Genomic DNA, 27,946 nt, shown 5'->3' on the forward strand with positions numbered 1-27,946 from the left:
GGGACACTGCTAAAATTAGCGATTCCTCCATGTTTAAAATTTCTGTACCGAGAGGTCACTTTGTGATGTTATGATCTTCAATTTGTCTCACGCATTCACGTGACCTGAATTCACAGGTCAGAGTTCACCAAACCTGAACTTTGCTACGCAGCGAAATGCGAAATATCTTCGCACGGGCTTGCATTTCCGGTTGGGAAATTGGGCTTAATGCAGCTAATAACTAAGTTATCAGAGAGAGTGAGAGCCAGAGAGAGAGAGAGAGAGAGAGAAGAGAGATTACCTCTGTGAGTCTCTAAAAGTGTTCCGCAGAGTCTCTAGTAATAGTGAAACTTTAAGTTTATTTTCTTCACGAACAGCACTGTTGTTGTTACCTCGCTTGTGAGAATTTTTAGTTGTTAAACTATGTTACTGATATAGTCGCCAGAGTAGCGCTATCAACATTAGCGTGTATGTTAGCATGTGTGCAAACTATGCTTCTGTGAGGGAGAGAGAGAGCGAGAGAGATAGAGTATGAGCTTTCCATACATAATAAAATGTAATTTTGTGGCAAAAACTGATGATCTGTCGTTTTTTTTTTTTCTTGTTTACTATGTATTTGTTTGGTTGACAAAAACAAGTTCTGTTAAGTTGCTCTGGTCTTCTCCTGGTGTTACCTGGTGTTACCTGTTTTCTTTTGCTGGTTTTCAGCTGTAAGGACCTTTGAAATAACTCAAATCATTTAGCGATATGGACATGTAATGCGGTCAAGACCTGCCTGGAACTACATTCACCGTGCATTTCCCTGAAAATAATTGCACACCTTAGAACGTTCGTCAGCCAATCAGACTCAAGCATTCAACTGTTTAATACCAGTATTGTCATGTTACAGTATGTTCCATTAACTTTCACACTGTTGCTACAGATTTGTTACCTTGTATACTCTTCATATCAAAGTCCAGGGCAGTTTCATTTTAGATCAGACATACAATCGTGAGTGAGTGCGACCTGAACGCATCAGTGAATGATGAGTTATTTTCCTAAATAAAATTAACCTGCCAGAAGAATTGCATGAAAACGCATCATGTCTTTTCCATCTGTATGATCTCGGTGAGCTTTTTTAAGGTTTTACACATTGTGCAGTAAAACGGATTTAACATTTTCTGACGTTTCAGTGTGGATGAGAAACTTTTGGAAAAAGCTTGAAAATGCTAACGTGGATGGAGAGCATTTTAAAACAAAAACTCTATTTTTAAATGTATCTGGATTAATGTACACATAGTCTAAAAATATACAGTACTTTATAGGTGAAGCTGCTGCCAGTTAATTACTAAATTGACAGTGTGTGTTTATACACGATTTGATTTTCCTGTTAAAGCAAGTTTTTTTATATTGTAATACCCCTTACAAAATTATTTCAGCTGTGTTTTGAGACCATTATCACTTAACCACACAGGTCAGTAAAGATTATTTATTGGACTGAACATTCTGTAGACATTAACACTGAACTGTTGTTCAGTTTTAAATTTTGACTGTTACTCAGCAGATTTTAGTGTTTGTTATTAAGGACCACGGGGTACAAGGTCTGGAGGGCCCTGGCAGAGACATGGTGGAAGGAAGGGACAGATTGGATAAATAGAAGGGGGTACAAGGCCATGGTATGGACAATCTTCAGACTTGGATTCTGTAACCTCTTCATTGTTCTTGCCATGAGATTCTTTACTGTTCTTGCCGTGAGTTTCTTTACTGTTTTTGCCGTGAGTTTTTTTACTGTTCTTGCCATGAGTTTCTTTACTGTTCTTGCCGTGAGTTCCTTTACTGTTCTTATCCTGAGATTCTTTACTGTTCTTGCCGTGAGATTCTTTACTGTTCTTGCCGTGAGTTCCTTTACTGTTCTTGCCGTGAGATTCTTTACTGTTCTTATCCTGAGATTCTTTACTGTTCTTGCTGTGAGTTTCTTTACTGTTCTTGCCGTGAGTTTCTTTACTGTTCTTGCCGTGAGATTCTTTACTGTTCTTTTCCTGAGATTCTTTACTGTTCTTGTCGTGAGATTCTTTAATGTTCTTGCCATGAGATTCTTTACTGTTCTTGTCCTGAGATTCTTTACTGTTCTTGCCGTGAGATTCTTTACTGTTCTTGTCGTGAGTTCCTTTACTGTTCTTGCCGTGAGATTCTTTACTGTTCTTATCCTGAGATTCTTTACTGTTCTTACCGTGAGTTTCTTTACTGTTCTTGCCGTGAGATTCTTTACTGTTCTTGTCCTGAGATTCTTTACTGTTCTTGCCATGAGATTCTTTACTGTTCTTTTCCTGAGATTCTTTACTGTTCTTGTCGTGAGATTCTTTACTGTTCTTGCCATGAGATTCTTTACTGTTCTTGTCCTGAGATTCTTTACTGTTCTTGCCGTGAGATTCTTTACTGTTCTTGTCGTGAGTTCCTTTACTGTTCTTGCCGTGAGATTCTTTACTGTTCTTATCCTGAGATTCTTTACTGTTCTTACCGTGAGTTTCTTTACTGTTCTTGCCGTGAGATTCTTTACTGTTCTTATCCTGCGATTCTTTACTGTTCTTACCGTGAGTTTCTTTACTGTTCTTGCCGTGAGATTCTTTACTGTTCTTGTCCTGAGATTCTTTACTGTTCTTGCCATGAGTTTCTTTACTGTTCTTGCCGTGAGATTCTTTACTGTTCTTGTCCTGAGATTCTTTACTGTTCTTGCCATGAGATTCTTTACTGTTCTTATCGTGAGTTCCTTTACTGTTCTTACCGTGAGATTCTTTACTGTTCTTATCCTGAGATTCTTTACTGTTCTTGCCGTGAGATTCTTTAATATTCTTGTCCTGAGTGTTTTACCCTTCTTGTAGTAAGTTTCTTTACTGTTCTTGCCATGAGTTTCTTTATTGTTCTTGTCGTGAGATTCTTTACTGTTCTCGCCTGAGATTCTTTACTGTTCTCGCCGTGAGTTTCTTTTCTGTTCTTGCCGTGAGATTCTTTACTGTTCTTGCCATGAGATTCTTTACTTTTCTTACCGTGAGTTTCTTTACTGTTCTTGCCGTGAGATTCTTTACTTTTCTTGCCGTGAGTTCTTTACTGTTCTTGCCGTGAGTTCCTTTACTGTTCTTATCCTGAGATTCTTTACTGTTCTTGCCGTGAGATTCTTTACTGTTCTTGTCGTGAGTTCCTTTACTGTTCTTGCCGTGAGATTCTTTACTGTTCTTATCCTGAGATTCTTTACTGTTCTTGCTGTGAGTTTCTTTACTGTTCTTGCCGTGAGTTTCTTTACTGTTCTTGCCGTGAGATTCTTTACTGTTCTTTTCCTGAGATTCTTTACTGTTCTTGTCGTGAGATTCTTTAATGTTCTTGCCATGAGATTCTTTACTGTTCTTGTCCTGAGATTCTTTACTGTTCTTGCCGTGAGATTCTTTACTGTTCTTGTCGTGAGTTCCTTTACTGTTCTTGCCGTGAGATTCTTTACTGTTCTTATCCTGAGATTCTTTACTGTTCTTACCGTGAGTTTCTTTACTGTTCTTGCCGTGAGATTCTTTACTGTTCTTGTCCTGAGATTCTTTACTGTTCTTGCCATGAGATTCTTTACTGTTCTTTTCCTGAGTTCTTTACTGTTCTTGTCGTGAGATTCTTTACTGTTCTTGCCATGAGATTCTTTACTGTTCTTGTCCTGAGATTCTTTACTGTTCTTGCCGTGAGATTCTTTACTGTTCTTGTCGTGAGTTCCTTTACTGTTCTTGCCATGAGATTCTTTACTGTTCTTATCCTGAGATTCTTTACTGTTCTTACCGTGAGTTTCTTTACTGTTCTTGCCGTGAGATTCTTTACTGTTCTTATCCTGCGATTCTTTACTGTTCTTACCGTGAGTTTCTTTACTGTTCTTGCCGTGAGATTCTTTACTGTTCTTGTCCTGAGATTCTTTACTGTTCTTGCCATGAGTTTCTTTACTGTTCTTGCCGTGAGATTCTTTACTGTTCTTGTCCTGAGATTCTTTACTGTTCTTGCCATGAGATTCTTTACTGTTCTTATCGTGAGTTCCTTTACTGTTCTTACCGTGAGATTCTTTACTGTTCTTATCCTGAGATTCTTTACTGTTCTTGCCGTGAGATTCTTTAATATTCTTGTCCTGAGTGTTTTTACCCTTCTTGTAGTAAGTTTCTTTACTGTTCTCGCCGTGAGATTCTTTACTGTTCTCGCCCTGAGATTCTTTACTGTTCTCGCCGTGAGTTTCTTTTCTGTTCTTGCCGTGAGATTCTTTACTGTTCTTGCCATGAGATTCTTTACTTTTCTTACCGTGAGTTTCTTTACTGTTCTTGCCGTGAGATTCTTTACTTTTCTTGCCGTGAGTTTCTTTACTGTTCTCGCCGTGAGACTCTTTACTGTTCTCGCCCTGAGATTCTTTACTGTTCTCGCCGTGAGTTTCTTTTCTGTTCTTGCCGTGAGTGTCTTTACTGTTCTTGCCGTGAGTTTCTTTACTGTTCTTGCCGTGAGTTTCTTTACTGTTCTTGCCATGAGATTCTTTACTTTTCTTACCATGAGTTTCTTTACTGTTCTTGCCGTGAGATTCTTTACTTTTCTTGCCGTGAGTTTCTTTACTGTTCTTGCTGTGAGATTCTTTACTGTTCTTGCCGTGTTTGTCTTTACTGTTCTTGCCATGAGATTCTTTACTGTTCTTGTCATGAGTTTCTTTACTGTTCTTGCCGTGCGATTCTTTACTGTTCTTTTCATGATTTCCTTTACCCTTTGTGTCGAGAGTTTCTTTACTGTTCTTGCCGTGAGATTCTTTACTGTTCTTGCCATGAGTTTCTTTACTGTTGTTGTCGTCATGATCTGTTTGTTCCGAATAGAAGATGGGTGGGAGTCCATGGAAATCACAGTCTTTTCTTGACTGAGCAGGGTGTTGTAAAGGATTTAAGTTCTGAAAAAAAATTAGAGCAAAGGCATTTCATAGCTAAACAGCAGGAAAAACAAGGATCATACAAGTACAGTTTATTGAGAGTATGTTATTGAAATGTATACCTGAGCTTCATAAATCTCACATTCCACTTCTGGCTCTTCATTTCCGACCTTAGAGGACTTACAGAAGCCATATCGCTAGAGAAAGGGAGAGAGGTATTCAAAACTGTTATTGAAATGTATACCTGAGCTTCATAAATCTCACATTCCACTTCTGGCTCTTAATTTCCGACCTTAGAGGACTTACAGAAGCCATACCGCTAGAGAAAGGGAGAGAGGTATTCAAAACTACAGGGCTTGGAAAAACATTTAAGGATTTACATGTTTTTTTAAATGACATGTTACATACAAATATACAAATGATGCATTATGTAATTGAATATGCGCTAATTTGCATATATTTCTAGAAAAGGAATCTGAACATTGGATAAGGCCAAGTTGAAAATTAAATATATTTACAAACCTCATTAAGATAGAAATAAAACTGTTAGGTTTGGTAAGTGCTACTGATGTGGAGGAAACTCAACACTGTGTCATGGGCCCTGCTTACACCTGTTATTAAGATGCGTTTTGGTCGATCAGATCACAAGTACACAAGGAAGACACAGTCCTGTTCACACCTGGTGTTTTAGTCCAGCTACTATCCACTTTCAACTACTTCTGTCCTGATTTCTTTTGAGGGGAGGGTCTATGAGCCAGTGTGTGGGCTTTCTCTGATCTTTTGTTCTAATATTGTGAAATGGCTTTCACAATTTACATATGAGTCAAATGCTGTTTTTTTTTTTTGTTTGTTTGTTTTTTTTGTCTGTCTGTTTGTTTTTTCCAAAGCTATTTTTAAAACGTTGGCTGCATGGATTAAAAATAAATAAATAAAATACTACACATCAATCAAAATTGCACTAAGAGATCGATTTTTTATTTTTTATTTTTTCCATTTTCTCCTGTTTATGCGCATGCAAATCTAAACCACTAAAAAGAAAACATTTATTTTTAATGGGTTGCATACACTTATCAACTGTAATTTGATTCAAACCTAATTTAACATTCTAGTTTAGTAGATTAATGAATGAGAAATGAACTGAAATTAGCTCAGTCAGTGAAGTAGGTGGACTTTAGTTTGAACACAATCCAGTTGAATGCGTTTTCGACTACCTCTGGATGTGGTCAAAAGTGGACAAGCTCAAAACCCTGTATTTAGCATTGTCAACTTGTGATCAGATCAACCAAAACACAACTTAATACCAGGTGTAAACAGGGCCATGGTGTTGATACTATGACCTTCAGTGTGTCAGCATACTATAAAAGGATCATGCAAAATATCATCAGCTTCATAGAAGCTACTTTGTCTGTGTCTGTCTGTCTGTCTCTGTGTCTGTGTGTGTGTCTGTGTGTGTGTGTGTGTGTGTGTGTGTGTGTGAAATCTGTGGTTTGTGGAAAACAAAGAAATGGAAAGTTCTAGCTATTTTAAGAGATGTGCATCACCATCCTCCTGTTTTATTGCAGAGATGACACTTTGTTTTGTGTGTCATCTGTTTAGGAGAACATGCTTGGCTAGCTCCCAAGGGAGCGTGCTGCCCTCACTGTGATCGTTTCATGTTGAGGAAGCTGGTGAAGATGCATGGCGACTTCGATCAAGGTGGTGCAGGTAAAGCTGGTAGATGAATTTGAGATGGGTATATCTCTTTCTCAAGCTTCACCCTCTAGCTCTGAGTTGGTTGAGATGATGGCCCAGTCCCAAGCTAGACTCAGTCTAGGCTGGCTGGTGGAAAATCAGGAAGTCACACCAAGTAAACTTGGTCAGCGATTCCTGATGGTTTGTCAACTCTTCACTTGTAAGCCTACTGTTTCTAAAACATATTTGGCTATCATAATCACCTCAGTGAATTTAAATTATTCAGAAATGAGAGGACTGTGTGAGCAAAGATACGAGAAGATGTTCCAGGTTGAAGAGTCACTTGTTAGCTATTCAGTCAGGGTCCTGACTGCCGCAGTCCTTTAGGCCCTGTAAACACTTTAGACCAAGTAACAAGTACTAGTTCTTGGAGGGAGGGTCAGAAAGTGAGCGTGATTTCCCATGCTCCCCATCCTATGAGTCAATGAGTGAAGGATTGTGCCCACAGTAAATCCAGGAAGGTTATTTCCATTCCCAGGTCTGAGCAGCCTAAGCCTTGAGATCCTTAGATTACACCCACTTCCACCCCCTCATCCTTCACAAAATGGAGGATATTGGGGCATAAAAGTTAGAGATGAGATGTTTGCTCTAACAGGAATGAAGCCTTGCATTTATAGTTTAAGGAAAGGGGATTGAGCAACACTCTCCATTTGGATGAGGTACTCAACGTAACTCAGGTTTTCAAGGAGTGAAGGATCACATTCTGGCAGGTAGAAACACTCAGGTTTTTATTTATTTTTTTCCTTTGGGAGGGATTTAGGGGATCTGCATTATTCAGTTAGATCCAGAGTGGACTGAATAGCCGTTAGCAAACTTTGCATTTGTTGCCTCCTTCCTTCCCCTGAGGAAGGCGGCAACTATTTTTCTGATCACTTTTATTCAGTGGTATAAATTGAATTTGTCATTAATGTCATTAAGTGTTAATACTCTGTCAAATAATTTTATAACAGTGTCATGAATACTTTTCTTGACCTCAACTACAGTGGTACAAATTTAATTTGTCATTAAAATGTCATAGTTTTAGCCAGAGATACCTTGCTAAAGCACAAGATGACATTAACATTCTGCTTGAGCAGATGAAAATTGTAACTTAAAGGGATAGTTCACCCAAAAATGAAAATTCTGTCATCATTTACTCACCATCAAGTAGTTCCAAACCTGTATGAATGTCTTTGTTCTGCCGAACACAAAGGAAGATATTCTGAAGAATGTGGGAAACAGAGCAGTTCTGGGGCACCATTGACTTCAATAGTATTTTTTTTTTCCTACTATGGAAGTCAATGGTGCCCCAAAACAGCCTGGTTACAAACTTACTTCAGAATATCTTCCTTTGTGTTCGGCAGAACAAAGAAATTCATACAGGGTTGGAACTACTTGAGGGTGAGTAAATGATGATAGAATTTTCATTTTTGGGTGAACTATCCCTTTAATGAGAGTATGACAACCAGAAAATGAACGTTGAATAATAAAATAAATTTCACATTCCACAGTCCTCTCAGGATACCTGGAATCAGATTCAAGTACCCCAGGCACATCTTTTTACCATTTTTGTAGCATTAACACCATCAAACCGATGAGAGCTTCGAATCTTCCAATGTTTCTCTATGGCACTGAAACAAAGATGTCTGAGTTCCAGTCCCCGTGCAACTGATACTGCCATTGGCTCATCTGCATTCGAGTGGAGGGGCGTACTGATAGGTCACTTTTGTGTGCCGTATGCATCAGGCTTTAACCAACGATCTGTGGGCATGCCATCTAAGGCTGAGACTATTATCATCTTACTTGCCCTTTTGCTGGCCCCTCCAGCACTGTGACCTGGAGGTTAAAGTGTGGATGTAGATGCATTTATCTTTACATGAATTGGTTGAAGGTTCTCAAGGAACAGGTCAAATGACAGAAAAGAAAAGTGATGTTGAGTATCCAAATTTCTGTCACCCTCTCTAGTACACTGGCTAGAGGTGGCTGTGAGGCATCAACACACCTCTTTGCTGGAATGTATAAAAATTTAAAAATAAAATATGTTAAAAATATGAATAGCAACCATCAGCCAATACGGGCTACTAGCATAGAGGTAGTAGGATGCTATTTGTGGCCCACTCTCATTTGCCACCTCCATTCCCTCACAGTCTAGTGTGACCACAGCTTAATGTGGGTGTCCTTTTATAATGTGCTGGCACACCATTGACATCATATGACTGCTGAAATAAAGATTGACATGTTTCCACACATGCCGCAAACACCAGTCACACTGAAGGTGTTCTCATAGCATCAACATCATGGCACAGTATTTCATTCCCTCCTTAGGGAACCGGGTCATATGCATAATCCTAAAACCATTTCTGGTTCAGTGCATGAAAAAAAAAAAAAAAACATTTTTAAAGATATGCCTTGTATTCTTGAAATATACAGATGCAAACAGTGTAATAAATACTTGTGTATTACAACAACAACAACAACAAAAAATGTGTAGTGTTATTTTAGAAGTTTTCTTTCCACTAGTCTGATAATTGACAGTGCCTGAAAAAGCAATGGAGGAAAATTTGATAGTTATGTTGATTCAGAGAATGTTGATTTAACCTGTACTGACTTGTCTTTATTGTAATTAAAGTAATTATTTAGAAAGTAATTAACTTGTGCACTTACAGCCTGATTCCCACATAAAGCCTTGCATGCTTTTTGTTTCTTGGATGCCACTTTTCTTGGACAGTTTGTCTTCATAATGGCAAACTGGGCAAAGAAGTATTGACCTGAAATCATCAACTAAGAAAACAGACAAATATTTTATTAACATGCCAACCACTTGCAAGCAAATTACATAGTTCAGTTCAGTTCAGTTCATCTTTATTTCATTTCCCGAAGGCAATTTGGTTGCAGCACACAAGCATTTCACATAAACAACACACAATACAAAGTCCATTTCCTTCCTAAAAAGTCTTATCTTAAATTTAAAAATTTTACAGCTGAGGGGATAAATGAATGTCTAAACCGATTTGTTTTACTAATCGGGGTTCTATAACGAATACCAGAAGGGAGAAGGTTAAACTCATAATACATTGGGTGGGAATCATCTACCAAAATGCTCTGGGCTTTACCCAGAACCTGTCTATGATATAACTGGGCCATAGACATCTGCTTATTTTATTTCCCTGATTTACCATCCTCTCAAGACAGTTCTTGTTTTTCACATTTAGAAAGTTAAACCAGCACAACAGTGAGAAAGATAACAGTGACTCAATATAAGATCTGTAGAACATGCACATCAATGTTTTGTCCACATTAAATGACCTTAATTTCCGCAAACAATACAATCTTTGCTGCCCCCTCTTACACAAAACATCAGTATTGGGAGAAAAGGACAATTTATTATCCAAAACAGTACCCAAATACTTATACTGTTCAACAGTCTCAACACCTACTCCATTTATACTTGTTTGCTTATTGTGAGTAGATTTCCTCCTAGAGTTAAAATCAATAGTCATCTCCTTAGTTTTAGAAACATTAAGTTGTAAGAAGGTGTTCCGACACCACATAAATAATGACCATATTTGAAAAAAAAAACTGTCTGATTGTAAGGGATCAGTCACCATCACAACAATCACCACCCAGCACAATCACCCGCTCACAATCATCTGACTTCTGATTGCAGGCACCTGCTGACACGAATTACCACTAGTATATACACACACACTTCCATATCCCACATTGTCCGGTCTACCGTTCACTAGATGGACTGCTCTGGACTCTCTCAACACTCCCAACTTACCTATGAAACTTACCCATTGGATTCCTTGCTGATCCTCCCTCGAAGTCTGAGACATCCAATCCAAACCTGCAAACAAAGACAAGACATCATGACCACAGCTAAGCAAACTGAAATCCACTATCATTTGCTCACTCACCTGCATTTGGTCACACTCGATCCTGATTCCCCAAGTCCCTTCAATGAACCTGATTGTTATTACTCACCAGTTGTGTCTGACCGTGTTTTGTGACAGATTGACCAATACCGTCAACCAGATGGATCCACATCCATCCACACCAGCGGAGGTCCTGGAGGAACTTGTCACCACTCTCCGCGCATCCCTGGTTCCCCCCAACTCCTCCGCGGTCTGCCTCTGTCAGTCCCATGGCCATGCCTGCTACCTTCGCGGGTGACGCAGCTGAGCCCCAGCAATTTTCCACCGAACGGTCAAAGGTATCCTTTCTCATTTTTCTTCTCCGTGAAAAGGCGCTGTTATGGTCTAAGGGCATATGGGATGCAAATAGTGCCATAACCAACTCATACAGTGCGTCCACTAACCATTTTAAGGAGGTATTCGGCTATTCTACAGGAAAGCTCTCAGTAGCCGATCAGTTGCTGCGGCTGCATCAAGGCACTTCTTCTACGAGTGACTACACACTGGAGTTTCGAATGCTAGCGGCCACTAGCGGGTGGAATGAAGCCGCTCTGCTCAGCGCCTACCGACAAGGCTTGGATCCCCGCATCCAAGCACATATGGCCATATATGATGACTCCATTGGACTTGAAAATTTTATGCAAAGAGCCACTCGTATTTCCCAGCGCCTCACTGCCTCGCACGCCACCGAAACCGCCCACCAGTCTGTTGCGCCCGCCATGGGTTCCCCAGTACCAGAACCCATGCAAGTGGATAACACCCAACTCACCCCCTCGGAACGGGCACGCTGTCTGGTGGCTGGATTGTGCCTCTACTGTGCTGCTTCCGACCACTACATCAGGACCTGCCCTGTCCGGCATCCACGCCCTGCGGTGAGTACCCTTCAGTTGGATCCTGTTGTCTCAACCCTGTCTTTACTCCCAGTTCAACTATTCACCGACAATCGTTCTGTTGCAGTATCCGCCCTCGTCGACTCGGGCTCCTCGGGCAATTTCATTTCCCAGGACCTATTGAAACGCCTCCAAATCCCCCGGAAGCGCCATGCCCAGGAGTTTGGAGTCGAAACCATCCAGGGAAAACAGTTAGGGTGTGGATGGGTTAAATATCAAGCACCCACAATGAAGCTCAAGGTCGGGGAGCTGCATGAGGAAAAGATCACCTTTCTGGTACTGGAGGGACCCACGGTGGATATCATCCTGGGATACCCCTGGCTCGTGCTCCATTCTCCAGTGATCAGATGGGACCTGTGTGAAGTTACTCGCTGGCGCGAATACTGTCACCGTCACTGCCTCTTGTTAGTACCCACTCCTTCCCAGAGTTCCAGCATCGTTCACGTTGCCTCCACGCTCATCGAAAGTCCTGAGCCCCAGGAAGAAGTCAAGGTCCCATCTGATTATGTGGCGTTCCAGGATGTCTTCAGTAATCAGGCAGCCACCAAACTACCACCACACCGGCCATGGGACTGTGCCATCGAATTGCTGCCTGGAACAAAACTCCCCAAGGGTAGAGTTTACCCCTTGTCCATCCTGGAGCGCAAGGCAATGGAGGATTACATCAAGGAGGCTCTCAACCAAGGATTAATCTGACCTTCCACCTCTCCGGCGGCTTCAAGTTTCTTCTTCGTGGGTAAGAAGGACAGGGGCTTGCAGCCCTGCATTGATTACCGAGCTCTCAATTCTCAAACAGTGAAGCTGCCTTACCCCCTGGTCCCGGCCGCCCTAGAGGAACTCAGTGGGGCCTGCATATTCTCCAAGCTGGACCTGCGAAGCGCGTATAACCTCGTTCTCATCCGCAAAGGGGACGATTGGAAGACGGCATTCATCACTCCGTCGGGGCACTACGAATATCTTTTTATGCCATATGGGCTGGCCAACGCCCCCTCAGTCTTTCAAGGATTCATGAACGAGGTGTTCCGGGAGTTCCTCCATCGCTTCGTAATTGTGTATATTGACGATATACTAATCTACTCCTGGAACCAGGCCAAACATCGCCAACACGTCAAGCAGGTCCTTCAGAAGCTCCGAGAACACCATCTCTTCCTGAAGCTGGAGAAATGCGAGTTCCATCGCCCCACGGTGCAATTCTTAGGTTACCTCGTAGGCCAGGAGGGGATTCAAATGGACCAGGGGAAGGTAGATGTGGTGAGAAATTGGCCTCGTCCCCAGACCATTAAAGAGCTCCAGCAGTTCCTGGGATTTGCAAACTTTTACCGTCGCTTTATCAAGAATTTCAGTACTCACACTGCCCCTTTAATGTCCCTACTCCGAGGAAAACCCAAGTCCCTGTCCTGGAACTCCACCGCCCACGAAACTTTCAAGAAATTGCAGACAGCCTTCAGCACGGCCCCCATCTTACACCATCCGGATCCTTATGCTCCATTTGTTGTTGAAGTAGACGCCTCCGTCGGGGCCGTGCTGTCCCAATACCACGGTGAGCCTCCTAGCCTCCATCCTTGCGCGTATTACACGAAGAAACTGACCTCAGTGGAGTAGAATTATGACATCGGGAACCAGGAGTTATTGGCCATCAAACTTGCCCTGGAAGAGTGGCGGCACTGGCTGGAGGGAGCAAAACACCCATTCACAGTCATCACCGACCATAAAAACCTCCAGTATCTCCGAGACGCCAAAAGACTCAACCCACGTCAAGCCCGCTGGGCTCTGTTCTTCACCAGGTTTCAGTTCTCCATTACCTACCACCCCAGAAGTCGCAACAACAAGGCCGATGCCCTCTCCAGAATGCACTCTCCCAATGCCCCCACCGATCCTGAACCCATTCTCCCTCCAGCCATGGTTGTAAGTCCCATTCGATGGAATATAGATGAGGAAATCAGAGCCGCCACTCTCACCGAACCTGCTCCGCTGGGAGGCCCAGAAGGGAAGACGTATGTACCTACCACCCAACGACAATCCCTTCTGGGCTCAGTCCACAACGTACCGGGCTCTGGACATCCAGGCAGCCACAGGACTCTCGCTCCTTCAAGCTCGGTACTGGTGGCCTAGTATGACCCGGGATGTCATCAGGTATGTCCGCAGTTGCTCAGTCTGCGCTATGTCTAGGACCCCCCGGCATCTCCCTGTAGGCAAGCTAATGCCTTTACCAATCCCTCACCGACCCTCCAATTTGGGAATTGACTTTGTGACGGACCTACCTAATTCCGAAGGTAACACCTGTGTGCTGGTTGCAGTCGATCGCTTTTCCAAAGCTTGCAAATTCATCCCTCTCAAAGGACTCCCCACTGCCATGGAGACGCCAGGACTCACGAAAGTGGACGAACCTCCTCCCCCATAAATCCTCGAACAGCCCTCTGTCTACTTAGTCAAGGAAATCCTGGACTCACGGCAACGGGGCGGAAGGCTGGAATTAGGGTTGGGTACCGAACTCGGTACTTTTAAGGGTACGGACAGAATTGCGTCGGTACTATCGAGTATCGATTCACATTAAATCATTCAGTACCAAATTTCGGTACCTGAGAACGCATTTGCGTGCATACGAGAGAGAGAGAGACCCTGTGACTTGTCACTCCTGCAACTCTTTCAAACACCACACACAGGGCATACCGAAATGTTCTGAAGTGTGCTTACATTTCTAGGGTCATATGGTTTCCGCAAAAATGTGGACAGGATGGCGGAGTCCATTCATAAAAACGGAATTTACTCTATAGCGCGGAATGCCACGGAATTCGTTTTGGATGAATAAAAGAAGGTCTGTCACTTAATTCGAATCGCGATATGAACTAGTGTATGTGAGTATTAAAACGCAAAAAGACGGTTTAAATATGAACTCGCAGTGATTTTCAGACTCTGCATCTCACAACATGAACACATGAACTTACAGGCTGTGAGAGTCACTTCATGAGAATTTTACCGTTTCATTTGAGAAAACTAGCATCATATCATACTGTATACACACAAAAACTTCACGGCAACCTGTCAAAATAAAAGTGCGGTTTAACATGTAACAGAAATATATTACTCTTGTATTACTTTTGTACAGTATAATGTAAGTCTTTATATATTCTATTTACTGACAAATTTAAATAAAACAATTAAATGATAAAAATAATTATTATAACCACATTAACAACTAAATTGTAGAAGAAAATACAATTATTATTCAAACCTTTTTAAAGGTATATTCACACAATTTTTTTTACCATGTATTAATTTTAACAGTAAACCTCTGTTTGTTTGCCAAAAAATGAAAGGGTTTCATTTTGATTTGATTAAAAATAAATGTTTCATGCCTTCATTTGATTATCAGAAAAAATAAAACAAGAATTTCTGGAAGAACAAAAAAAAAAAAAAAATCGTAGGGTCCTATTGTTCAAAATGTTGAAATTGAGAGTTTTGGACTTATTTTTTCACTGAAATAAATGTTTTTGTTATTACACAGAGAGTAAAGTACCGAAAAAAGGTACCGTTGGGTACCGGTACCTAATTTCAGGTACCGATACCGGTACCGTACCGGTTCAAATGTGAACGGTACCCAACCCTAGCTGGAATATCTGGTCGACTGGGAAGGATACGGACCAGAGGAACGATCCTGGTTGGCCAGGGACGACATCCTAGACCCCTTACTACTTGAAGAGTTCCACCGCACTCATCCCAAGCGTCCCGCGCCCAGAGGCTGTGGCCGCCCCCGACGCCGCTCGAGGGCGTCAGGAGCCACCCCTGGGGGAGGGGGTAATGTCAGGGATCAGTCACCATCACCACCCAGCACAATCACCCGCTCACAATCACCTGACTTCTGATTGCACACAACCTGCTGAAACCGTTCACTAGATGGACTGCTCTGGACTCTCTCAACGCTCCCGACTTACCTATGAAACTTACCCAATGGATTCCTTGCCGATCCTCCCTCGAAGTCTGAGACATCCGATCCAAACCTGCAAACAAAGACAAGACATCATGACCACAGCTAAGCAAACTGAAATCCACTATCACTTGCTCACTCATCTGCATTTGGTCACACTCTATCCTAATTCCCCAAGTCCCTTCAATAAACCTGCTTGTTATTACTCACCAGTTGTGTTTTGTGACACTTATGTATGATACAACAGAATTACTGTGTAAAGCCAACCAGAAGATTATTATATATATTTTTTTTGTGATGTTTTGAATTTTTATTTGAATTTTAGAATATTACTTTGTTTCTGCTAACCTTGATTCATAGTATGTTTAATCATTTAACTAATCATTTATATATTCTACATAACCATGACAACCATGGGAAAGGCTAAGACATTGCATGCACATGCTTTTACACATCTGTAGTGATTAACACCCCCAAAAGAAAGTAGTTAGGGAGATGTGCTGTTTTTTACTCAACCCAGGAAAAAGGGGGAGTTTTTTGGCCTCACTCTCCATTGGAGTACTCTTCCATATGAAGAGCTATCGATTAAAGAAATAAAGCCTAAAATTGGCATAAACAGGATGAATAAAAGCAAATTCATGAGGGAGTACTCTTGGACAGATAGCAGGTGAGACTTGAGAAAGTCTCAAAGGGGGGATTTTTAGCTCTAGCATATCTCGAGGTATCACAAGGAAAATGTGTCTGCAAAGCTGTGAAAAGCACATGATACTAGTCAATCAGACAATGGTCATATGTTAAAGAAAAGAGTCATATGAGAAGACAGTAGAATGAAGGGCTTGTTCAGCCAACGGCATAATGTATTGGATCTGGTGACCACCATTAAAAACTAACAGCGTGATGTATAAAAAAACAATGGTGGATAGATTCAGAAGAGTATATAACGAGAACATTAAGACCCAAGATTTCAGATGTAAGCAGCTGAGCATCTCGGCTTTGTTGATTGCCAATAAAGTCTAATTTTGATACCTGGAACCCCGGCTTTGAGAGACTTCTTTATCAAGAGAGACACAGCTCAAGTCTCAACAATGCTAACTATTTAGGGGAAGGAAGCAAAGATGAAACCATAGCAGATAGCCAGGAGGGTGAGAGTGAGCATAGGTTATGTCTAAAGATGACATGTGGAGGGGTACGTGTTGTGTCAGGAACCATGTTGAGGTTAAGAGTGAGGAGGAAGTGATCCGAGGTGTGCAGTGGAGTAACCAGTACACGATCAGTGGAGTAGTGTCGTGTGTAAATAAGGTCCAGTTGGTTGTAGTTAACACTCTCTTGAGATCAAAAGAGGCAAGCAGAGGGTGGAAGTCTGCAGCCTGAGGTTTATCTATGTGGATATTGAAGCATATCCAAGCATAACTAGGGGAGTATCATCCTCAGGAAAAGCTGAGAGCAGCACATTTAATTCATCCAAGAAGTCACCTTGTGGTCCTGGGGGTCGATAAACAACTACAAAATGGATTTTAAAAGGGTGGGTAATAGTGACTGAATGTGATTCAAAGGAGCTGTTAATACCCAGAGAAGGTAAAGGAATACATTTCCAATCATTAGAGATAAGCAGACCAGTACTACCACCTCTTCCAGTCAGACGGGGAGTGTGGGAAAATGAGAATTTATTGGAGAGTGCTGCAGGAGTAGCAGCAGCAGTGTCCTCTGGTTGGATGCACGTCTCTGTCAGGGCGATGAGGCTTAGTCTAGAATGACTAGAAACAGATGTAATGAAATCTGCTTTGTTTACTGCAGACTGACAATTCCAAAGACCAATAGAAAAAGAAAGTAGTATATTAGCAGACATAGGCAAAGTGTGCAGGTTGTTAGGATTGCTCTGCCTTAGTGTGTGATGCGTGGTTTGCGAGTGGTAGTAATAGTAGGGATATGGAAACACAGTAAGAGTTGGTCATAAAAAACTGAAACAGAAGTGAAGCAAGGTGTAGAAAAGAGGACAAATAAAAAGCGATACTTAAGTCCATTGCTGGTTTCCCTGCCCGGTGGAGTCACACAGTAGAGTCGATGGTCTTTACACACTTTGGTCTTCACACAAGACCAAATGCAACTTCAGCAAGTCTCAACACAAAAAACAAAACAAGCATTTCCTAGCAACGACAACTGTGCTAAACACTAATGAGACAAGAAATAAATACACTTATGATCTGCTTTTAACTACTGCTGATTGACTGCTTCTCTCAAAGAGTATTTCTTTACACTGTCTTTTGCTAGCGCTTAAACACACTTTACTGTTTCTCACAACAATGGGCTAAGCACGACACTGACAAGGTATGCAATAGAGAATAAATCAAGGCCTTGTATTTTGACTCAACTTTGGAACGAAATACTGCATGTAACTGAGCTTATGTAACTATAAGCATTTCATCTCATGTACTTTCAGAAAATATTTAAGCTTAATCTAAGTTTGAGAGACATCACCTTTGTGCTGATCCTTCCAACTTCCAACAGTTTAAAGTACGATTTGTGAGCAGATCTTTTGTTGAATTTCTGCAGGGCAGTTTTCACACACTCCAGACCCTTCTGGTCATCCAAAGGCAGTAGACTTTGGCAGTCAGGGCATTTTGTCATTTCATGTGAAGCTGGGGGAAAACAGGAGCAAAATGCATTCACAATGTGAGTCGTAACTTACAGAAGTTGTATTACCTTTTCTCTACTCTTTCACAAAGTGACCTTAAATATTACTATGTTTTCTTTGATTGTAAGGGTAAGGTAAATTAAGTAAATAAAGTGTCCAAACAAAAAAAAGAAAGAATTATTAACACTTTATTTTAGGGTCTCTCAACTAGTTGCTTATAAGCATGCATATTACTAGAATATTAGCCATTTATTAGTAGTAATTAAGTACATATTAATGCCTTATTCTACATGATCTTATTCTACATCCCTAATCCTACCCAATACCTAAACTTAACAACTACCTTACTAACTATGAATAAGCAGCAAATTAGAAATTTATTGAGGGAAAAGTTGTAGTTAATAGTGAATAAGTGTTCCCTATTCTAAAGTGTTAACGAAGAATTATATATATATATATATATATATATATATATATATATATATATTAGAGGTGTCAACGTTAATGCGTTAACGCATGCGATTAATCAAAAAATGCGTTAATATTTTTTAACGCAAATTAATCGTTTGATAAGGTTTGACCCCAAGGTTTGTCGCGGAAAAAATTACAGAGCCGTGGGTTACGGTTTTTTGGACTACTTTTATAATGTACCGCGGCCACCGAAAATGTATATAGGCAAATTAAAATTAAAATAGATCCTTTTACTAATGTGTATTATACTTGGAATGTATCCCTGACAACTTAAGAACGGAGGGCGGTTGTAACATCACAAACAACGTGAGTTTCAGAGCATACATGTTAAGGCTTTTACACAGCAGAAATAAACTTGACAACAGCTATAGATTATATAAGATAATAAACACACCATTACGATAGGATATGGTCTGTGTGTGATTTTCTTGAGTTGAATGTGTACATCTGAAATGCTAATTTGTGCAGCGATATAAAAGGTTATAAATAGCATATTTTAACAACAGTAAACGACCAAATTTCGCATGTGATCGTAAAAGGAAGTTGTTACAAACACTCGATGGTGGTTTGAAGTGAGTTCTGAGTAAAAGTGTACTATTAATCTCATAAATTGTCTTATGTAGCATGATGCTAATGTTAGCTCTAATGCAGCTGCAGAACAGGTCCAATTCTTCTTCATAATGCATTTTGTCATAATACTTCACATAAGGTCGCAAGAAATGTTTTGTTGTATTTATTTAGAAATACTTGTGATAATAGTTGGGTAAATGTATACTGGGATTGAAGCGATGTGGCTTGGTAAACGTTTTATTGCCAGTATAAAGGCTGATAATGGCTGAATAAAAACAAAAGAATAATAAGGATTATGTCTCATACAAAGGTTCTGTTTCCTTAAACTAGTTTGTTATGCATTTCTTTATTTCAACACATTTACAGGTAAATCCTAGTATTTTATATGTCCATGACTGTGATTAACGCGATTAAATTTTTTAATCGATTGACAGTACTAATATATATATATATATATATATATATATACAGGGCTTGAATTGAGGGGGGATGCGGCAGGATGGCATCCCCTTGGTTGAAAAAAATGACAAAAAGCATCCTCTGTAAAACCACCATCCCACTTACCATCCCCTTTGGATTAATAATGTGTATTATGTCAAATTTATCATGCAAATGAAAGGTTAAAATACTCTACTTAAGGTAATTCACGAATAACAGCGATTGGCCAATCAGAATTCGGTACTGTAACAAGCTGCGCACAAGCGGAAGCAAGTTTTCATCATTTTTCAAAAATAGTTCAAGGGCAACTTTAAAAAGACGACAACAGAAAAGGTATGATTTTTCCTTGATTAGGATTTAAAGACATTCCCCTAACATAATGTTATTGTGCTGTATGTGTAACTGTGAGGCACTAAGAGACGATAGGAGAGCTGACATTATCGAGTCATCGATAATGACTTTTGAAAAACCAAACAAAAACACGTCTTGAGAGTCCAAAAGCATTCACTGCGCGATGAAGCCTAATAGAATACAATTAAAATAACCTTATAATTCAAACAATTAAAGAAAGAATAACCATGTATGAGTTTTTATGTTTTTATACTCATTACACAAGCAATGTATTCTCCCCCACCAAAAAAAATAAATAAATAAACTGACCACACCATCCCCCCTGACCACATATTGACCAATATGTATAGATTTGTATACATTTAATAATGTATTTTTTTTTTTTTGTATAATTTCTTAATTAAAAATAAAATATTAATAAATACATCTCTGATAATCCCAGGTTGCTATGGTTTGGTTACCCATTAATATCTCGCGGCCACGAGAAATTTAAACCAAAAAGACTCAAGCTTCATTTTTTTAAACTTCCAGTGCCAGTCATTTCTTAATTTATGCCAGGAGTTATGTAAATGAAAACGAAGTCGAGATGGATATGAAGCTTGAGTCTTAGACCTTTTTAATGATGTATAGTTTGTGAAGTTAATTGCATTATTTTACATTAAAACTAGCAGTAACTCTGAACTAATGTAAACAAAGAGCACTGTGCACAGGTCAAGAGATTTTAAACAAGCACTATTAATGCACATTTAGTTAACCAGATGAAACAATACACATTTTAATGCTATAAAAGTGTGCACACATTGAGAGAAATAAACAGCAGATGTTCATATTAACAACTTCTTTAACTTGAGCAAACGCTGCTAATACACATATACATTTGTTAATAAAATGAAAACATGCATGTTTTAAAGCTAGTGAATAAAATGAAACGATCCGCCCGCATGCCTCTGCTCAGTGACGGTGCCTGGATCAGCTGTGATCTGCGTCTCGGGCCGATGACGTCACTTCCAGGGAGGCATGCCCAGGCCTGTTAGACACGCCCCCGTCCCCTGACTCCACCCCCATGTCAAAACAGAGCCACAAAGTGAGACGCGCAGAAAAGTGAAGCGCAAAGGGAAAACGGTATCGCAAGCTCAAACTTGACTGAAACGCAAAATAAAAGTTGCATTGCAAATAAATTAGTAGATATGGCCATGGAAAATATGTATTGCAAAATCATTGCTTTTGCTCTGTTTTATTTATCTATTTTGCAATTCTTTATTTTTATTTGCAAAACTTATTTTCTTTTTGCAATACTTCATTTTCTTTTGCAATTCTTTATTTTTCTTTGCAAAACTTATTTTCTTTTGCAAAACTTTATTTTCTTTTGCATATATATGCGGCATTAAATTGACTCCATACGAGGCTTACACGAGTGAATGAGCGCTGCTAAACAGATGGAGCGCAATAATTCTCTCGAGTCAAATAGGCATTTTGGCATCAGATAGGTCCTTCAAAATATTTGTTGTTAGACATTAAATGAGCCTTTTGTAGAATTTTAAACCTACATATAAGTGTATTTTTATGATAGCAGTAACTGTAAAGGGACTAGCTAATGGGTAAATAAGTAAGGAATAATCAATGATTCCGCTTATACTACGGTTGCCACACCTCAAGACATCGATCAGATGATATTTCAAGGCATTCGTCCAGTTTTTCTACTTAAAATGCTATTGTGAGTAGGATTAGTTTCTTCTGCATCTCATTCATCGCCTGCGTTGCTAATTCCAAAATGTCATTTTAGACCTAGTAACGAAGGACTGAGTCGTTGATTGCAGACTTAAGCAACTATTTAATATCATTCAGTCATTAGAGAGAGAGAGAGAGAGAGAGAGTGTGTGTGAATTACGTTACCTCTGTGACTGTGCGTCTGTGTGTCTCTCAAAAGTGTTCAGCAGCAGTGTCTCTACTAATAGTGAAACTTTAAGTTAATTTTCTTCATGAGCAGTGCCGTCGTTACCTCGCTTGTGAGAAATGTCATGTAGCTTTTAAGTTGCTAAACTATTTTACTGATAAAACTGATAGCGCGGCTAACAACATAAGCATGTATGTATCCGTGTGTGCCAAGGGAGAGAGTGAAGAGTATGTGCTTTCCGTACATAATAAAACATAATTTTGTGGCAAAACATGGAAATAATCTCTTGTTTTTATCCTATTACTTACTATATTTATTTGTTTGGCCAGTGTCGTTGTGGGTTTTGGTTATTTTGCTGTTGTAAGCTGTAGGACCTTTAAAATAACTGAAATCATTTGGCGAAGTGATATTTACATGTAATGTGGTGCCAGGAACTACATTCGCCGTGCGTTTCCCTGAAAATAATTGCACACCTTAGAACGCTGATCAGTCAATCTGATTCAAGCATTCAACGGCCTCGTAGTATAAAATAAGCTAATACAATATTGTAAGCTAATACAGTCCTAATTACTAAGCTCAGATGACTTAATGTGTGTCCCCTTTCGATACTTCACTTGTACTGCGTCGCTAGACACTATGGGAAAAACTCCTTTTTCTCTGAGGACTGAATACTTTTTCAGTCACGCAGTGTAACTGCACAGCCATTGGTTCATGCAGTGAATAAAAAACGAACCAATGGCTCGGCAGCAGTGGACTGGTTCTTTTGTGCCTACTTTCATATTCAGATAGCCCCCCACCACAGGCGAATCTTGAGATTCGCCTTCGAAGGAGTGGCTAATCATTGTATGGTCCTTCCCTTTAGACTATCCCTAGCTCCCCGCACTTTACGAAGTTCATGGATGGCTCTTTCCCCGCTGAGACAGATGGGAATACGCATTCTAATTACCTTGACGACTGGCTCATTTTGGTCCAGTCGGATGATGAGCTACTATCTCACAGATCCTTCCTCCTCAGTCACTTAGAATGCCTGGGACTCAGGGTCAATTTTGCCAAGAGCGCTCTGTCCCCCAGCCAACGAACTTCGTTCCTGGGAGCAGTTTTCGACTCAGTCCACATGAGGGCTGTAGTTGCGCCAGATCGTGCACTGACTATACAACAGCTCACAGCTTCCATCAGAATTGGAGCCTCTTACACTCTCAAAACATTTCAAAAAATGCTGGGCCTCATGGCCTCTGCGTCACCAGTACTTCAGTTGGGCCTGCTCCAAATGAGACTCCTTCAGTACTGGTTGAACCCTCTAGTTCCACCCCATGCATGGTGTTGTGGACGCATCCACATCAGGGTGGACCAGGCCTGCCTGACAGCTCTGACCCCTTGGAAGGTCCTAAAGTGGTTCACTTTTGAAATTCGCGATCACACACAGCCATGTACTACGGAGCGGCACTACTTACGACACATTTCACAAGATCAGGATTTCCCCTTAGGAAAGACACAGAATGCCCATAAAATGGACTCGTCTCTAATTAATTCAAAGAAAAACCTTTCATTGAATGAACACACATATCCCTCAGGTCATTATGTATATTATTACTGTTCTTGTATATGTTCTTGTGTATTGTATACTGTTTTATGCATGCTTATGATAGATCACTAGTTAATATCACCTCACTTATACCATGTTTGGTCTCTATCAATTCGTCTTCGGATGATCTAATTGAGAGTGTATAATATATGTTGATACATATGCAACATATTAGTGTTCTAAGAATTTTTAATAGTTTGTATATCAACTTCCAATCCAGTTCATATGCAAATTACCATGCTTGTAGACAAAGAGCCATTGGCTCTTTGACACCCGAAAGGAGTGACCTCTATAGCAGATAAAGCTCTCACATCAGTGTCCCGCCTCCCAGTCTGCGAATCTTTTAGATTCTGAGAAGATGAGGATGTGAACTAGAACTCTTCTGGACCCTTAAGTTTTTGTGCCAGGCCTTGCGGCCTTGTCTTTCCATTCAACCGAAGATCCTCAGATCTCAGCTGATGTTTCTTAGCTCTTTTTCACTTTCTACATGGGAAGAAACTCCCAATCACCATTGAGACAGGACATCTTTGGAATTCATCACTCTTCAACCTGAAAGAACGTGGCTGCAAGTCCAAAACCTTGAAACCATCAAGACTTTCATCCGAGACTGCGTCTGGACACTCGTCAATGACCAAGGCAATGCAAGTATCGTACATTTAACTAAACGAAACAGAGGTTTAGTATAAGTTACAGATTTTATCCCTGATCGCTCTGATCCCTCAAGTAATCAGGTGAGTCAGGAAGCGCAGGCACAGAGTGCTTCTGGTGGCCCTGCTCAGGAGGAACCATCTCTGGATCTCAGAGCTGTCTCAGCTGCTGACAAAAGCTCCGTGGCCCATTCTCCTGAGGAAGCACCTCCTCTCTCAGGCGAACAGAATGATTTGTCACCCCCAGCCCGAGCTGTGGGCCCTACACCTCTGGGGTCTCTATGGGAATCAGTAGATCTTCCCGAGAGTATCCTGAATACTATCTCACAGGCTAGAGCCCCGTCTATGAGACACCTCTATGCCCTTAAGTGGTCAGGTTTCTCCACCTGGTGTGCAACCCCTGGCGAGGACCCAATAACATGTGAGAAATCAGTGATATCATCCTACTTATAAGAGCTGTTGAACAAGGGCCGCTCCCCTTCCACACTCAAAGACTATGTGGCAGCTATAGCAGCTTCTCACACTTCTAAAGCCGGATAGTCAGTGGGCCGGAACAACCTAGTTGTCCGTTTCCTGAGGGGTTCCAGGAGGCTCCATCTGCCCCGACCCCTCACGGTCCCTACATGGGATCTGCCCACGGTCCTGAGAGCCCTCAAAGGCTCCCCCTTTGAGCCACTACAGTCTGCAAGCTTAAAAACACTGTCGCCCAAAACCGCTCTGCTGCTGGCGCTAGCATCGGTTAAGCATGTAGGTGACTTGCAGGCTCTCTCGATAAGCCCTGCCTGTCTTGAGTTTGGGCCTAACGACTCCAAAGTCGTCCTTAAGCCAATACATGGTTATGTCCCTAAGGTGCTCTACACTCCGTTTAGAGTCCAGGTCATTACTCTCTCTGCGCTTCCTCCTTCTGAGGAGGACCAGGAGTTTAACCTTCTCTGCCCAGTCAGGACATTGAGAATTTACATCGAGCGTTCCGCACCATTTAGGCAATCGGAACAATTCTTCGTATGCTTTGGCGGCCGCACCAAAGGGTCCCCCGGTCACAAAATAGAGGATATCTCTATGGTTAGTTGACGCTATCGCACTAGCATACTCCTCCCTGAGAGCCCCATTGGAGTGAGAGCCCATTCCACTCAAGGCATGGCCTCTTCCTAACTATAAATGGTACAGCTGTCATAAAACCAGAGAGAAAGTCTGCATGGCTATAATATTATGTGAGAGAGTCAGTGGTGATATCATTGCATTCCTATTCATCAGTGTTAGAGGAACTCAGCTTAGCCTGACAGTTTGCCTGCCCTGGACCAGGTTAGTTTTCCAGCATAAGTCGCCACAGTGACTGAGCTTGAGTTATGTTAAATTTGCTTTATGGAACCAAATCATTTGAGTCAGACTAACTGAAATAACTTGTTTTATGAAACAGGCATCGAGGCGTTAGAAGTCAGAAGACACATAAGTTAATTTATGATTTGCTGTCTGTCTGAACCAAAGAAAAAAAAATGATCATATTTTTTCCATTGCATCGAATCGCGTTGTGTTGAATCGAATCGAATCAAAATCGGATTGCACTACATCGTAATAGGGGTGAATCCATATATATATATATATATATATATACAGTGTGTGCAGAATTATTAGGCAAGTTGATATTCTGGTCATATTATTTCCAAGAACATTTTACCAATTCCAAACCACATCAGTCTTAATAACTACTATTGATTTTGTATTTAATAATTTCTAAGTTATATATAATTGTCCATGAAGGCTGAAAGTCAAAAGTTCCTTATTTCAGGTGTGCTGAATTATTAGGCAGGTTTTCTTTTACAGATAAAATGAGCCAAAAAAAGAGATTGAATTCAGAGTAAAAGTAAAAAAAATAAATAAATAAGTAAATGCCCATGAGAAGGATGCAATACTAATTTAAAATTTAACAGTGGTACAAGAGGATGTGATGCTGGTCCTTCGAGAGTCACTCTCAACTTATCTGTCCATAAAGCCTATACAAAATCAGTCTTCATGTATTTCACAACACTTCAGCATGTTATTCATATTAAGTGAGGGTTATTTTTTAGCATTTTTTACCCAAGCAAGGTCTCTGAGAACCTGACACATTGCACTTCTGGAGACTCCAGGAAGGTTGCAGTTCAGGAAAATGATGGCGCTGGAGACTAAATGATTCCTGATGGTTTCACAGCTAATTCTTCACCTTAATTCTTTTGCAGTTAACGTGTCTTTTCTTCTCCACCTGTTTTTTCTGACCCTGCTGACCCAATGAGCATTTAGCTGCCCAATGATCATGCCTTAACTTTGCTAATTCTATTATTGCATTAGTATTGCATCCTTCTCATGGGCATTTAATTATTTATTTATTTTTTGCTTTTACTCTGAGTTCAATCTCTTTTTTGGCTCATTTTATCTGTAAAAGAAAACCTGCCTAATAATTCAGCACACCTGAAATAAGGAGTTTTTGACTTTCAGCCTTCATGGACAATTATATATAACTTAGAAATGATTAAATACAAAATCAATAGTAGTTATTAAGATTGATGTGGTTTGGAATTGGTAAAATTTTCTTGGCAAAAAAATATGACCATAATATCAACTTGCCTAATAATTCTGCACACAGTGTATATGTGCATGTACATGTACATACCTGGTTCGGTGGCACAGATGAAGCACTTCACAGCTGCTTGTCCCTCAATACTGAACATGGTCACATTACATTTTGCTATCACTTTCTTTAAGGGAGACATTAAAAGGCTGTTAAATGGATGCACAACTCACAAAAGAAAGAGTGAAAAAGGCAGTGTATGTAAAATTAGAGCTTGGACAATCTGTGATGTTCATCTCACCGTCTCTGTTTCTGTTCTAGCATTACATTGATCTAATGGTTTGGGATTCACAATGTAGCATTCAGTTTCCTCTAGAGTTATTCCCAAGACGACCTCACAAGGATCTGTCTGCACAGAAACAAGAGAATTTGTAACATTTGCACATCATAAAAGTTTTTTTTTTCTTTTATCTTTTTTTTTTAAGTTATCTTGTTTTCTATTGTTGAAATCTCTCTTTTAAATCTTATGAAAACATCCACAGGAAGACACTATCACAAAGCCTCACCTTCTTCTCTGCACTGCGACTGTCCAGTGAGACAAATTTGAATTTGTATCCATAATGGTGATGGTCATTAATGAACCTCTCAGCTTCTAATGTAGCAATGTTGTCCTGATCTTCTTGGCACTTATATTGCACATCAGTGCCTATCGGGAGGCTGGCTGCGTGTATAGCCGAGATCAAAGCTGCTAATATCACCAGCTCTCTCATGTTGCACATTGACACAAAACTTCAACTAAGAAAAAGTCCTCCTCACTTGTCCAGACCTTTATTGTATACACTGCAGGGGAAAATAAGCAAACCGTTTAGTTCCAGAAATGCTTGCCAATGTAAATGACATCGAAAACAAATACAGAAGAGGGTCATGTCAAATGAAATGTCATGTCAAATGGGATAGTTAACTCAAACTAACTATTCACAGAATTCAACATGACATTGATGTTTTGTTTGTCCTGCCTCCCTCATCTGTGTGTGTTCAAAAACAAGGAAAAACAAAACAAACACAAAGGTCAAAAACACTAAATAAAAACAGACTTGGCTTCTCAGCTGAATACAGGAAACAATGGCTGCATCCGAAAATCTAGGCAGCTGACTTGTTGCCTCTCTGTCTTATCAGGCAGTGACTTCGCAGGCAGAGTTTGCGCATCAAGGCACCTCACAAAAGTGATTTTGGACATGCTTCTGAGCCAGCGTAACAGTTTAATGACCTAACAAAATAGAACAAGCTTTGGTGATAACTAAGCGAATATTTAATTATTGTAATACTGAATTCTCGCTAGTGCAAAAAAGTGCAAAAAGTTGGACAGAAATATACATCTACACACAAACTGACCACCAAACTTTCAACTTTCAGATGCCACATTTATTTTTTTGCTCAACCAACACGGAATGGCATGCACATGGTTGTGGGATATCAAAGGCAGCGAAGGATGTTGCCT

At 40.5% G+C, this 27,946-nt stretch overlaps 1 protein-coding gene across 1 annotated transcript; it reads right to left on the reverse strand.

Annotated features, from left to right (window-relative positions):
* Positions 1 to 269: 269 nt before the first annotated feature.
* On the reverse strand, positions 270 to 27,286 carry LOC131531065 (biorientation of chromosomes in cell division protein 1-like 1). The gene is made up of 8 exons (XM_058761616.1): positions 27,015 to 27,286; positions 26,750 to 26,857; positions 26,551 to 26,635; positions 17,794 to 17,954; positions 9,251 to 9,367; positions 4,999 to 5,073; positions 3,042 to 4,897; positions 270 to 2,823 (listed from the first exon to the last, which is right to left on the reverse strand). Exons 1-8 carry the CDS (start codon positions 27,225 to 27,227, stop codon positions 1,539 to 1,541), a joined length of 3,900 nt encoding a protein of 1,299 aa, XP_058617599.1. The 5' UTR covers positions 27,228 to 27,286; the 3' UTR covers positions 270 to 1,538.
* Between the last annotated feature and the right edge of the window lie 660 nt (positions 27,287 to 27,946).

Source organism: Onychostoma macrolepis, chromosome 22 (assembly GCF_012432095.1).
Source record: "Onychostoma macrolepis isolate SWU-2019 chromosome 22, ASM1243209v1, whole genome shotgun sequence".
Classification (NCBI taxonomy): Eukaryota; Metazoa; Chordata; class Actinopteri; order Cypriniformes; family Cyprinidae; genus Onychostoma; species Onychostoma macrolepis.

What these genes read in the sequence shown, in the direction of transcription:
- LOC131531065 (XM_058761616.1), bottom strand. Translation starts at nt 27,227, where the DNA reads ATGTGCAACATGAGAGAGCTGGTGATATTAGCAGCTTTGATCTCGGCT. An exon ending in CATCTGTGCCACCGAACCAG is followed by an intron (nt 17,955 to 26,550) that starts GTATGTACATGT and finishes GTTTTCCCCCAG; the next exon opens with CTTCACATGAAATGACAAAA. An exon ending in GTGAGATTTATGAAGCTCAG is followed by an intron (nt 4,898 to 4,998) that starts GTATACATTTCA and finishes ATTTTTTTTCAG; the next exon opens with AACTTAAATCCTTTACAACA.